Below are 15,180 nucleotides of genomic sequence, written 5' to 3'. Positions count from 1 at the left end.
TAGAAAAATGAGAAAACAGTGAAGGTGCCAGAGTACTTTCTGAATGGGGTATAAAGTTGACGCCACATGATTGGTTGGTTGTTAGCCATAAGAAGCAGGTATACCTAATAAAGTGGCCACCAAGTGTATATTTGCCTAGAAAAACAAGATATTGCAGAAACAATTGACACTTTTTCACATATCATTTATGTATTCAATTTTAGCAGAAAGCGTCAACTGCAGTTCTTTCTGGAAGGCCGGGGTCGAACAGGACTGAGTCCAGAAAGCATCCGTGAAAATGGAAAGTTGCCTGGGGAAGGCCTTGGCCGGGCATTACTCACCTACCCAAGTAGAGATGCTGCCAAAAATGAGGTAAAATGTTTTAAAGAGCATTAAGGCCCACTTTTAATTAAAAAAGGAAAGGAAATAAGCATCTTGTAAGCACTATCTCCTACCATTGAGGTATGAGGAATAAAAGAAGAAAGGATCGCCAGTCACGGCAGGGATTGTCTTGTCTTATAGTTTGCAGATTTAATGCAGCAATGACATATTTCTGCAAGAACTTGTTATCGAAGGACCAGAAAGATGTATGTAATTTGGTCATTCTTATTAATTTTAATTTGGCTATTTGAGAAGCTCTTTAACATTTTGCATGTTCTTGCCATGTCAACATGCGTTTCCTCCTGCGGTCCAAAGACGTGTAGGTTAGGTGGACTGGTGATGCTAAACTGGCCCCTGATATGTGTGTGTGTGTTCACCCTGTGATGAGATGGTGCCCTGTCCAGGAATTGTTCTTTCCTTGTGCACAATGTTTGCTGGGATAGGCTCCAGCGTCCCCACGACTTTGCTCTGGATAAGCAGGTTTAGAAAGTGGATGGATGAATGGATGATTACACTTCAGTAGCTCAAATTTTGAAGAAACATTGGATTTCATAGGATGATCCTTTTGTTTTAAATCCACATTGTGTTGTAATGCTACTCGTGTATTGTTGCAGGAGAATGCTCACGCTCAGCTAAGCCATCATTATGTGAAAATGCTACTGCAGGAGGCGGTGGCTGTCAACCAGAAAATGGACACGCTGCACAAGCAATGGCCCTTATTGTTCATGGAACTGGTCCGGGACAGTGTGATGGAAATGAGGGACAAGTCGGCTTTCAGAAGAGTCTGTCTTCAAAGAATTGCTGAGACCAAATAAGGAACATTCAAATTCATTCCTTTATATTTTTTCTTGAGCCATTAAAAATGTAATGCAAATGTGCCACCTTTTATAAAACTTCATCATCTTGAAACCCGTTTGCACGCTGCTACACCAGCTGGCTGTAGATCACCCTGCACAACTCCTCAGCAAGAAATGCAAATAAATGTCAAGGACTGCATTACGTGAGCCTTCTACTTACAAGGATTTTGTCTTCTGTAACCACATCTGACATTGAATTTGTTGTGACACGAGTATAGCGTGTCTTCCGTTTCAGAGATCTGATACCAAGTAGCAATCCGGAGTGTTGTTATTAAATATTAATTCTGAGAAGAAAGGGTTTTGTGCAGCGAAATAGGTTCAAATATCGCTGGAAAAAAGGATGTTAGTGTATGATATGTTACAGTGCCTTGCCAACGTAGAATGATCCTAGTTATTTCCAAGTTTACTTTGCAAAACAACTTTTAGTCAACATGCTGTTTGGTTTTAAAAATGTTGGAGATTTTTGTTTTGCTTTGAAATGCTTGTTAATCTATTTATCCAGAGCCCTGCAGAAAATTAGCCGTTACTCACTGAAACCACGTAACCTGACACTCTGTGAGTGTCACCAGCAGCAGGTTTGGGGGTCATGACCTCCCAAAGTCGAAGTGATGCACTTGATCACCCAGTTTGTTTCTTAGATGACGTGACCCTGATGTATTCTTGGTGTTTTCACTGTGGTTGCTGGGGTATACACTGGGAAAGTTAACCCAATGGTACCTTCCTCCATGTGCTTGTAAACGTGTCCTGCAATAGATGGATAAAGCTGATGTTGCATCGCGCAACTTCTAGTTGTTGGGTATGTCAGACTTGCCTACTGACGTTGCTGAGCTTTGTCTGGGATCGCTGGCCATGTCGCATCTAGTCTGTGTGATGACCTTCCTGCAAAGCGCAGCTCCTTTTTGTGACAGCCAATAAATGACAGTACCAGTGTTGTACAAAAAGTTAACAGGTATAGAGAGTTCAGCTACACTCTGTGCCCTTTCTCCATTCTGTCATGGTTTGTAAAACACAAGGCATCGGACAAATGAGCTTCTCTTCTGTTTGCTGCTCCTATTTGCTGCATTCTGTGCATTGTACTTCTTTCTAGCTGAGCATTCATTTCTTGTCAGCTTTCATCTACACAAACTCCCCTCTAGGACTACGACCTTTAGATTTTGTCGGGGCGAGCCACTGGCATGTCACAATACACGACCGGCCTTCATGGGTGCGTGCCTCCTACCAGCTACGATTATGTAAATGAAAGCTATGACTGAAAATCGCTGGAAAACACAACGTAATGTGACATGGCTTTAAGCTGCATTGCCTTACACAAGGGCAGGCTTTGTGTCCGAGACAATGAGTGCTAAAAAGTTGGATGGAAGTACATGCTCTATAATTTAATTAGGAAAAAGAAATCCAGCTTGGTTTATGAACCCTGCTTTCCATTCATCCATAGATGTTTTCCAGGACAGAGTTGCAGTCAGTAATAGCAGCATTTGGTGGAACTAACCCTGGCTGGGATGTTATGCTGCATTTATGTACCGTCAGACAGACAGTAAATATGAGCTTTTAAGTTGGAAAATCCACCTGGATGCCCTATAAATGGGACAATCCTGAGAAAACTGAAATCTTCAGATTTGTAAAGTATCACTGACCCCTTTACCTTTATAAAATAAAAAATATAACATGGTCAGCCAGAAATGCCACTTTGGGAATGAATTAGATTTGGAGCAAAGAGATAAATATATTTAATACTTCTAGTTTGCAGTTTAAGTAACAAATCAAAAGTGACCTTGTGTGTTTCCAAACAGTCCGACCAGAAAGTCACATGAAGTCGGATGGTGAAATGTCCCGACTCGGAGCTCCGAACACGCGGATAGCACGTGAACACAGCACACAGTCAATTCATGTCTTTGGGATGTGGAGACAATCTGGAGAGAAACAATATGAACATGTTCGGGTGTCAAACCCCGGTGCCCAGAGCAGGGAGTGCACTGCACCGTCTCCAGACCTCCGAGCCATCACTTTGGTCCATTTAATTAGCAGGAATCCGAGCGAGTTGTGGCCTCCACTCAGTTTGTTCTTCTGGGGCTTTGCTATCAAGAGGCAACCAGCAAAGTAAATTGGCTTCTGCGGTGCAGTGGCTTGAAACATGTGAGCAAGTAACTCTCTTTGAGCCTTAATTGTTTTATTTTTTTATATTACTTTAAATAACAATGCTATTTTTTTAAGATAAGGAGTATATTAAATTGGCATTCAATCTCAGTGATTAACAGTATGGTATTAATGTGGTGCACATAGCATCTGCGTGAGACAGGCTTGTGTACCTCACAATTTTGCTCGTGAATGTTTTTTTGGCTTCCTCTGAATTGTAGGAAAAAATCTGAAATTCCAGCAAAATCTGTTCCTGTCATTTTTAAACATAGCTGTTTGAAGTGTTTGGAAAGAATGAAAAAAATGGATTCCGCAATGCAGTCAGATACTTGCACGGTGAGTTTTCCTTCAGTTTGTAAAACCTACTTAGTATTATTTATTAATACAATTTTTGAATGCTGAAGATGTTGTTCAACTGTTAACACTTTAAAAGATAGATCTGAAATATGGTATGATATTATCTATATAATAATATTATAATATTATTATATAATATCTACTTTATGTTGCAATACCTTATCAGCACTGATTTATTAATGCATGAAACTATACTGTTTCTAAGTGGGGAGGGGAGGGAGGCTTTCTGGAATGACTTGAATTAAAAACACGTGCTACATTTGGATAAATCAATTATTTATGTCAAAAATGAAGTTAAGAAGAAAAAAAATAAAGGCAAATGATAGCACATGTAATCTTGTGTTTATTCACTACCTCACTTTCAGATCGTATGCAGCTGCGTATTGGCTGTCAAGTCCAGAGAGCCCTGTCTTGTCCCCGAAAATCGGCCAGGCCTCCCCACCACCCACCCTACAATGATAAAGATCTGCCATCATCACCTCCTTGTGCAAATTCAGAAAGCTCACTTGCCCGATATCTGAGCCACGGGGAGGCTGCAGGGCTCAGGATTTCCTTTTTTTTGGTCACAATTCAAACTGAAAAATGACCAGATATCCTCTGTGATGCTGAAAACGTAACATTAACATTAAAATCAACTTTGTGCAATTGCGTTTAAGAAAGCCTCAAGTGAAGGCCAGCATACAAAAATAATAGACAACCACATCAAAATGCCCTTCTTTTTATATTGAAAACAAAATCAGTTTCTGCTGTTTACTGTCTACTTACCTTCCAATTCAGTATTATCAACCTACTAGAATTTTATTTGACTGAAACGTATTATCAGTTGTTATTTTAACTAGGTGCTGATCCAACTTCTCAGAGCCGACAATAAAAACAAACAAACACAGACATCTGACAATACAGCCCCGGACAAAGTGCACCTCCATCGTGATGTACAATGAATGTTAAAAAAGCTAAACTGTCAAACTGAGCACAAATAAAAATCATTATAGGTACAAAGGAGAAGCCGCGAATAATCAACTTGGGTTTGTTTTTTCCTTTTCAGCTCTCTTTACACTTTTAATCTTTGTTCTTCCCATTAGTGGCTGTAGAGACCCAAGAAATCCATTTCTGTCACTATTTTTTGTTTTGAGATCATTATGTCTATTCTAGAAATATTTCATGTTTGGATGTGATGCAATCTTGGCCTTTCATTGGTGCCGCTGTTTTGTTTGTATTTACGTATCATTGCTGGCCATTTTAGAACGTAACAAATCTTGACAACAAGAGGAGTCTCTTTGTTTAACTAACAGCTATGCTGTCCCAATATCTCGTCCACATACGCCTTGAAGGCTGTCACGATTCCTACTTCAACTCCATGTCTCAGTGGTTTGTTCCAGATTCCTGCAACTCTTTGAGTAAAGATGTGCTTCCTGGTTTCAGTTCTAAATTCACTTCCACTTAAATTAAGGTGAAGTAATTCTGCTGGATCTACTGTATCAATGCCTTGGCGGATTTTAAATACCTGGATTAGGTCCTCACAGTCTCCTCTACTCGAGACTTAAACAGGTTTAACTCTCAGAGTCTCCCACAGTACAACATGTCCTCAAGTCCAGAGATGCAGCTGGTTGCTCTCCTCTGCATGGCTTCAAGGGCTGTGTTACGGCTGGAAATGTTTTCTCTATCAAATCTGAAAGTGTCGTGTTTAAACACTTTTGCAAACAGCACCCAACAATGCCAAATGAAAAAAACAAATTTCAGTTCTTTGAAATAAACATATCACCGTTTAGAGCATGCATTTACTATTCGGGCTTGCACAGAATACTTTTGCAAGTCCCGGTTTAGTATTTTGTTGCCCCCTCAGTTGTGTGCCTTTGAAGATCCTGAACCCCAATCAATTCAGATATCAGAACCTCAAAAAGCAGGTCAATTAAGCCGCTTCACGCTACTGAAACCGCATTACTGAAGGTTTTTAATGACATCCTTTTGGCAACAGACTCAGGGGATTATGTGATTTTAGTTCTGCTGGATTTAACAGCTGCTTTTGATACTATAGATCATAGTATTTTATTATCTCGTCTGGAGCACTGTGTGGGCATTCGTGGTACTGCCTTGGCGTGGTTTAAATCGTATTTGACTCAAAGAACTTTTTCAGTGAGGCTAGATGAATTTAGCTCCTCCTCTGCTTCACCATCTTGTGGGGTTCCGCAAGGCTCCATACTTGGTCCTCTGCTATTTTCTTTGTATCTCCTGCCTCTTGGCTCTATTCTTAGAAAGCATAATATTGCTTTCCATTGTTATGCAGACGATACTCGGGTTTATGTACCCCTCAAACGCAAGGATGCTTACTCCATACAAACTTTGGTTATGTGCCTAGAAGAGGTGAAAGCTTGGATGGCAGTGAACTTCTTAAATTTTAATGAAAATAAGACAGAGGTTATAGTTTTTGGTCCTGGGGGCACCAGTGGGTCTATTTCTACTTCTGCTCCTGTGGATTTGGGTCCCCTTGCACAATATGGTACGCCTGTTATTACAAATTTGGGTTTTAGGATAGATGAGGATTTTAGACTGGATGGTCAGATCAGTGCGGTGGTGAAATCTGTTTTTTTTTTTTCAGTTAAGACGTTTGGCGAAGATAAAAAACATTCTTTCCAAAGATCAATTTACAACAGTAATCCACACCTTCTTTACAACCCGGTTGGACTATTGTAATTCGTGGTATGTTGGTGTTAGCCAGTCCACCCTGTCTCGGCTGCAGCTGGTGCAAAATGCTGCTGCACGCCTTTTAACTGGCATGCGAAAGAATGAGCACATTACACCTGTGTTATCCTCACTGCACTGGCTGCCTGTTCAGCTTTGAGTTCATTTTAAGATTCTTTTATTTGTTTTTAAGTCCTTAAATGGGCTTGCTCCGCCCTACCTCGCTGAGCGGCTGCATATGCACTCTCCTTCCCGCTCACTCAGATCAGCTGGTCAGCTGTTTCTGGATGTGCCGAGGACTCAGTGAAAGCTCAGGGGGGATAGGGCTTTTTCCGTTGTGGCTCCAAAGCTCTGGAATTCACTGCCGATCCACATTAGACAGGCCTCCTCACTGCCCATTTTTAAGTCTGCTCTTAAGACTTACCTCTTTGGTTTGGCGTTTGATCCTGTGTGAGCAGTTGATTTTTCTCTGTTTTTAACTCTGTTTAGTTGTTTTTACTATGTTTTAAATTAGTTTTATTTATTGTATTTTATTTACTTATTTATTATTTTGTTTAAATTTTATTTTAGCCTATGTTCAGCACTTTGGTCAGCGGCTGTTGTATGTAAAGTGCTTTATAAATAAAGTTGACTTGACTTGACTTGACAAAGAAACAAAACAGGTCTCATTAGCAGCATTAATTAGCCACAAATGAAGAAAATGGTTGAATTAGGCAGTGCAGACCCCCAGAAGCCCAAATGTCAAACATTTGGAATGTAGGATGAAAGCAAAAAACTCAATAATTAATGCCAATTATTTTATATAGTGCCTTTCATATTGTAAACTACTGCTCTTTTCTCACAATATTAATAGCACTAAGGTGTTGCACTGTTGTTAGCTATTATGGATGTGGTGAAAAGTGAGACCTTTGAATGGGCCTGTGTTGCCTTGCCTTGTTTTATTGTAATCTTTCTGGTAAGCCAATAAAAGGCGTCTTTTTGCTTAAACGTCTCACTCACCATATTAATAAAGGTGCTCTGCTTGTGGCCATTTTTCAAATGGCCTCCTGCAGCCGCCTTTCACTTTGTTCCTTAATGAGATGCTCTGAACCCCAAATCATCACAATTACTCCTTGTTTCTGGTCACACCTGTGATTTCCCTCACAATGGGCCTATCATGCCCTGCATGGAGTTTGCATGTTCTCCCCGTGTCTGAGTGGGTTTCCTCCGGGCGCTCCGGTTTCCTCCCACAGTCCAAAGACATGCAGGTTAGGTGGACTGGCGATTCTAAATTGGTGTTTGTGTGTGTCCTGCGGCGGGTTGGCACCCTGCCTGGGATTGGTTCCTGCCTTGTGCCCTGTGTTGGCTGGGATTGGCTCCAGCAGACCCCCGTGACCCTGTGTTCGGATTCAGCGGGTTGGAAGCTGAATGGATGGATGGATGGGCCTATCATGTCACCTCCTGGGCATCTTGTATTTAACTTTGCTTGGCGGCTTCAGAAGATCTGCTCTGTCACTGCCGTCATGTAAAGTGTTGCATGGCTGAATTCGCAAATCCATAATGCTTTGTTGATACAGACGAGCAGCCATCAAATCATGTTGGCGAGATCATTACTAAAGTGTCTGTGCCGTGTAGCAGGTCATTTTCCTATTGGGACTCTACAGTATTTTAATAAGCAGACCTGACTGACCACAAAAGGGCTTGATGAAGAAGAAGTGCCTTTCCAAATCAGTGTGTCAGCTCTATGCTTTTCTGTCTGCCCGTTTCTCAAACACTACACTTCAATTATTGAAAGGATTTGCAATGACTCACGGTGGCTGGCAGATCTTCTGAAGATCTTTAAGGAGTAGTGAAGTATAAATTTCCTTAGTGAGATATATCATTATCGAAATATTTTCAGATATTGGCTAACTGGCTAAGCTGGAGGCCTTTGGCCTGGCCAGCCCTGCTCACTTTGTTAAGTACACCCTTCACAACGTGACCATTTGCTCGATTTAAATGTGTACCTTTTTAGATTTTTCACAGGGCTGTATGTGAAGCACGAATTTGGAGTGCAACGTTTTTATCAGTTAGACACAAAGGAAAAATGCATACAACCACACCATTGTCAAGAGTCTACTGTTGATGGGCAAAAAAACCTTCACTCCCAATGATGTTATCTGTCACCTACCTGTTACACTCGTCTTTCTATACAGCGTCTTTTATCAGAGCTTACAGTGGTGTGAAAAACTATTTGCCCCCTTCCTGATTTCTTATTCTTTTGCATGTTTGTCACACAAAATGTTTCTGATCATCAAACACATTTAACCATTAGTCAAATATAACACAAGTAAACACAAAATGCAGTTTTTAAATGATGGTTTTTATTATTTAGGGAGAAAAAAAATCCAAACCTACATGGCCCTGTGTGAAAAAGTAATTGCCCCCTTGTTAAAAAATAACCTAACTGTGGTGTATCACACCTGAGTTCAATTTCCGTAGCCGCCCCCAGGCCTGATTACTGCCACACCTGTTTCAATCAAGAAATCACTTAAATAGGAGCTGCCTGACACAGAGAAGTAGACCAAAAGCACCTCAAAAGCTAGACATCATGCCAAGATCCAAAGAAATTCAGGAACAAATGAGAACAGAAGTAATTGAGATCTATCAGTCTGGTAAAGGTTATAAAGCCATTTCTAAAGCTTTGGGACTCCAGCGAACCACAGTGAGAGCCATTATCCACAAATGGCAAAAACATGGAACAGTGGTGAACCTTCCCAGGAGTGGCCGGCCGACCAAAATTACCCCAAGAGCGCAGAGACGATTAATCCGAGAGGTCACAAAAGACCCCAGGACAACGTCTAAAGAACTGCAGGCCTCACTTGCCTCAATTAAGGTCAGTGTTCACGACTCCACCATAAGAAAGAGACTGGGCAAAAACGGCCTGCATGGCAGATTTCCAAGACGCAAACCACTGTTAAGCAAAAAGAACATTAGGGCTTGTCTCAATTTTGCTAAGAAACATCTCAATGATTGCCAAGACTTTTGGGAAAATACCTTGTGGACTGATGAGTCAAAAGTTGAACTTTTTGGAAGGCAAATGTCCCGTTACATCTGGCATAAAAGGAACACAGCATTTCAGAAAAAGAACATCATACCAACAGTAAAATATGGTGGTGGTAGTGTGATGGTCTGGGGTTGTTTTGCTGCTTCAGGACCTGGAAGGCTTGCTGTGATAGATGGAACCATGAATTCTACTGTCTACCAAAAAATCCTGAAGGAGAATGTCCGGCCATCTGTTCGTCAACTCAAGCTGAAGCAATCTTGGGTGCTGTAACAGGACAATGACCCAAAACACACCAGCAAATCCACCTCTGAATGGCTGAAGAAAAACAAAATGAAGACTTTGGAGTGGCCTAGTCAAAGTCCTGACCTGAATCCAATTTAGATGCTATGGCATGACCTTAAAAAGGCGGTTCATGCTAGAAAACCCTCAAATAAAGCTGAATTACAACAATTTTGCAAAGATGAGTGGGCCAAAATTCCTCCAGAGCGCTGTAAAAGACTCATTGCAAGTTATTGCAAACGCTTGATTGCAGTTGTTGCTGCTAAGGGTGGCCCAACCAGTTATTAGGTTCAGGGGGCAATTACTTTTTCACACAGGGCCATGTAGGTTTGGATTTTTTTTTCTCCCTAAATAATAAAAACCACCATTTACAAACTGCATTTTGTGTTTACTTGTGTTATATTTGACTAATGGTTAAATGTGTTTGATGATCAGAAACATTTTGTGTGACAAACATGCAAAAGAATAAGAAATCAGGAAGGGGGCAAATAGTTTTTCACACCACTGTATCTATGATTCACTCAAATGCAAAACAACAGAAACAAAGGCAACTGTCTGAACAGGAAACTCTTGAGGATACAGTAATCCCTCCTCCATCGCGGGGGTTGCGTTCCAGAGCCACCCGCGAAATAAGAAAATCCGCGAAGTAGAAACCATATGTTTATATGGTTATTTTTATATTGTCATGCTTGGGTCACAGATTTGTGCAGAAACACAGGAGGTTGTAGAGAGACAGGAACGTTATTCAAACACTGCAAACAAACATTTGTCTCTTTTTCAAAAGTTTAAACTGTGCTCCATGACAAGACAGAGATGACAGTTCCGTCTCACAATTAAAAGAATGCAAACATATCTTCCTCTTCAAAGGAGTGCGCGTCAGGAGCAGAGAATGTCAGAAAGAGATAGGAAAGCAAATAAATCAATAGGGCTGTTTGGCTTTTAAGTATGCGAAGCACTGCGGCACAAAGCTGTTGAAGGCGGCAGCTCACACCCCCTCCGTCAGGAGCAGAGAGAGAGAGAGATAGAAAAACAAACAGTCAAAAATCAATACGTGCCCTTCGAGCTTTTAAGTATGCGAAGCACCGTGCAGCATGTCGCTTCATGAAGCAGCTGCACACAAGGTAGCAACGTGAAGATAATCTTTCAGCATTTTTAGACGAGCGTCAGTATCGTCTAGGTGTGCGAACAGCCCCCCTGCTCAATCCCCCTACGTCAGGATCAGAGAAAGTCAGCGCAAGAGAGAGAGAGAGAGAGAGAAAAGTAAGTTGGGTTTCTTCTCAGCCATCTGCCAATAGCGTCCCTTGTATGAAATCAACTGGGCAAACCAACTGAGGAAGCATGTACCAGAAATTAAAAGACCCATTGTCCGCAGAAATCCGCGAACCAGCAAAAAATCCGCGATATATATTTAAATATGCTTACATATAAAATCCGCGATGGAGTGAAGCCGCGAAAGGCGAAGCGCGATATAGCGAGGGATTACTGTATTTCAGTGTCTGGAGTGTTACTAGGGCAGTGTGGAGGTGCAACGGGTAACATAAATGCTCAAGGGACTTGGGCTTCCCATTCAAGGTTGGTACCTGCCTTGGGCCACTGCTCTGGGGATGGGCTCCAGCTCCCCCTGGGTACTATTCTGGCTAAAAGAGACTCAGAGCAAACCCACCTCTCCACTAAAGGAAGCCATTTCTACCAGATTTAGCCAAAGTATCATGGAGAAGACACAGCCACTGTGTGCCCCAGTGGGTAAAACATCTGATAGCACAACACAAGGTGGCTGCTTCTGTCCTCGTAAGACCCTTGGTGAATCACTTACAGTCCTCCTCTCCACAATTACTGGAACGCCTGCTAAAGAAAGACGAGTGAACAGGGTTATTAAAAAATTACAAAAGAAAAAACCTTTTGGTGAATTATCTTAATCTCACTCTGAACAAAAAGAGAAAGAAATCCAACGTTTAACTGAAGTAAATTCATTCAGTGAAAAAACGAATCCCTCATCAAGAAAGAATTGTTTTTTAACACCACCCCAAGTGCCACGATTATTGGCACTCCAAGAAACTCTTATGAACAAAGTTTAACTAAAGCATTTAGTGAATTTATCTCTTACTTTAAGTTAATTCAGTGTGTGCAGAAACTTTCAAGTTGTGGCCCATGAGTTCCTGTCTCATTGGGGTATAAATACGAGAGGGCACAGAGGCCTAACTCCTTTATTCACTCATCAACACAGGAAAGGTAAGAGAACACGAGAGTCAAATCTGAGAAAGGCATGTTGGCCTACTACTTGCCTGAAAATGTTCACATCTACAGTAAGGGCAATGATTAAAACGTTCAAATCAACTGGAACTCTTGGCGACTTGCCTGGAAGAGGTCCCAAGCACTTACAGTGAGAGATAAAACCAAATCCTCAAAGATCACTGTTGGAGAAATACAGAAAAAGGCAGCACCTTGGGGTTACCAAGTCAGACGTCGCCTTCATGTAAACGTATCATTTGGGAGGCGCGCCAGAAAAAAAAAAAAAAAGTCTTTTATGTCATTTAACCACAAATGTAAGTGTCTAGAGGTTGCTAAACACTACTGGAACTTTGATTGTTGTAGGGTCAGACAAAATGAAAATTGAGCCATTTCAGAAAAATGAAAAAACCCACGGTGGTCAGTTTGGTGTAAAAGGAAGGCAACACTGGAAAGAACCTAATCCCAGCTGTCAAGTATGGTGGCCGTTCTGGGATGTTGTGGGGCTCTTTTTACCTCCAAAGGCCCCGAGATCCTTGTTAGGGTACACGGCATTGTGGACTTCATGAAATACCAGGAGATTCTAAACTTAAATCTGGCCGCCTCTGCCAAGAAACTAAAACTGAGCCGTCAGTGGATCTTCCAGCAGGACAAAGATCGAAACAATATGTCCCAATCAACACAAATTCTTAAAGGAACCCTAAATCAAGCTTCTGCCATGGTTGTCTCAATCACCGCACCTAAACCTCATTGAATATCTGTGGGGTGAACTCAAGTGGAGAGGGCACAAGAGAGGCCCTCGGACCTCTGGATGATCTGGAGAGATTCTGCAAAGAGGAACGGCCGTGAATTACCTGCTCTGTACGCTCCAAACTTGAGATGTTATAAGAGAAGATACAATATTGTTTTATTGGCAAAAAGAGGTTGTACAAAGTATTAAATGCGGGGGTCCCAATAATTGAGGCATGAATGGTTTTATTAAAATAATTGTTTCTTGATAAACAATTATTTGTTCTCACAATAAATTGACTTCAGTTAAAGATTACATGCTTCCCGGGTCCTCCCTGTGTGGAGTTTGCATGTTCTCCCCGTGTCTGCGTGGGTTTCCTCCGGGCGCTCTGGTTTCCTCCCACAATCCAAAAACATGCAGGTTAGGTGGATTGGCGATTCTAAATTGGCCCTAGTGTGTGCTTGGTGTGTTTGTGTGTGTCCTGCGGTGGGTTGGCACCCTGCCCGGGATTGGTACCCTGCCTTGTGCCCTGTGTTGGCTGGGATTGGCTCCAGCAGACCCCCCGTGACCTTGTGTTCGGATTCAGTGGGTTGGATAATGGATGGATGGATAGATAAAGATTACATTTCTTTTAAGTTTTTCAGTCTGAGATTAAGGTTAGTTACCAAAAAGGTGATTTCTTTTAATAACCTTTTTTACTCCTCTTTACCAGGGGTGCCAATAATTGTGGAAGGGACTGAAACTTGCCATTGACCAAAACAAAACTACACACATACAGTGCTATGCATCTGATTTGTAGGTCACTCTGAACAAAAACATCAGCTAACTATACTTCAATGAATTGATGGACAGTGCCATTTCATTTTTTCCCCAAAATGTAGCAACTGTATGCAACAGGCCACCATCTCTACAGATTTGAATTATTCATTAAAAAGTTATTGGAGTTGCAACAGAAAGAACAGCCAGCAAAATAAGCGACGCTCGTGTTAATAATGCAGAGCCCTGCTATTCCCTTTTAGCAATGTGCTTCAGTGAAATAATAGCATGCATGTTACGAGCAAAGTAGACCTGGTGTAACATGAGAACAGCGGACTTGGAAAACATGAACTTCATCTTAAATGAAAAACAAACCTGCAGTGCCTACCTTTTCTATATAAAGCCCAAAAATAAATTCAAGGCGACATTAGGAAACAGACAACTATGTAAAGAGTGGAAAAAAATGATGCAGTGCTGCTTAAGAAATACAAACGTTATTGAATGTGGTGACAAAGTATGTCACAATTGTGAATTTCCCCTTGGGATTAATAAAGTATTTATCTATCTATCTAATTACAAAATCAAAGGCTAATAATAATAATGATTCTTTACATTTGTATTGTGCTTTTCTCAGTACTCAAAGCGCTGCTGTGACACAGTGAGTCGGAAGCCAAATTGTGACAAAGTATATCACAATTACAATATCAAAGGCTACTACAGCTCTGAATCCCCCTTGTCACTAATAGATCCTCTTTTCTTAACTGTACCTGCTGTATCTAAATAAATTCACCTGCATTATATGATAAGCATATCTACACTCTCAGAATCTTAAACGTGGGCAATAGGAACGGCAATTATAAACACAAGATGGCAGATGCTGTAATATAGGAAGCAACCTTCAGGAAGGATTTAGGGGTTTATGTTGACACAATGTTTTCATTGTCCACGCAATGTGCAAAAGCATTTAAAAAGACAAAATGTTAGGTTATATCATTAACTATAAATATATATCAATATACATCGACTGACGTTATGTTCAGATGATGGAATGCACTGGTGAGACAGCACCTGGAGTATTATATACCATTCTGGTCACCACACAATAAAAAAAAAGACATAGCAGCACTTGAAGCAGCACATAGGAGAACAACCAAGTGCATCCCGGAATTTAGGGACATGTCTACTTTGACAGATTCCAAGAATTAAACTTGTCTAGCCTTGAGCAGAGAAGATTATGTGGGGACTTAATTCAGGTCTTCAAAATCCTCAAAACCATTGATAAAGTAGATCCAGCAGAATTCTTCCAGCTTAAATGATGAATCTCATACTTTAGGACACCTGCAGAAATTAGGGGGAAGTGTATTTGCTACTGAAGCCATGCAGCACTTCTTTACACAAAGCGTTATGGGAATCTGGACCCACTGCAGAGACGAGGAGTTGAAGGAGAACCTTCAAAACCTTTAAGAAGTGTCTGGATGAGATATTGGGACAGCTTAGCTATTACCTAAACAAACAAGCTTGATGGACTGAATGGTCTCCCTTTCGTTTGTCAGATTTCTTAAATTCCTAGTCGTCATTATATGAAATTTCACCTGCTTATCCATTTTATGTAAATCTTAAAAGTCTTATGATTTATTCATTGCTTATCAGGTTCACGCCTTGCCCACCACCATCCTAAATTTGAAGCTACAACCTCATGTGCCCCAGGATAACCACCATTTTTTAGAGCAGAAAAACAACAAGAAATGATTCTGTAGTCTACAGAGTTGCAGTTTTCC

General features: G+C 41.1%; 1 protein-coding gene across 3 annotated transcripts in view; it reads left to right on the top strand.

Moving 5' to 3' along the window:
• LOC114667687 (leucine-rich repeat-containing protein 49-like) overlaps positions 1–2,158 on the top strand; it is a 70,620-nt gene extending 68,462 nt beyond the window's left edge. For 2 of the 3 annotated variants that reach the window (XM_028823084.2, XM_028823087.2), the window contains exons 9-10: positions 204–351; positions 975–2,158. In XM_028823084.2, coding sequence (XP_028678917.1) covers positions 204–351; positions 975–1,175 — 349 coding nt within the window. In that variant the 3' untranslated portion in view covers positions 1,176–2,158. The remainder of the gene's footprint in view (positions 1–203; positions 352–974) is intronic. The other variant, XM_028823086.2, reaches the window with a different exon arrangement.
• Positions 2,159–15,180: the final 13,022 nt, after the last annotated feature.

Source organism: Erpetoichthys calabaricus, chromosome 17, assembly GCF_900747795.2.
Source record: "Erpetoichthys calabaricus chromosome 17, fErpCal1.3, whole genome shotgun sequence".
NCBI lineage: Eukaryota > Metazoa > Chordata > Cladistia > Polypteriformes > Polypteridae > Erpetoichthys > Erpetoichthys calabaricus.
This window is presented reverse-complemented; position numbering and strand designations above follow the sequence as displayed.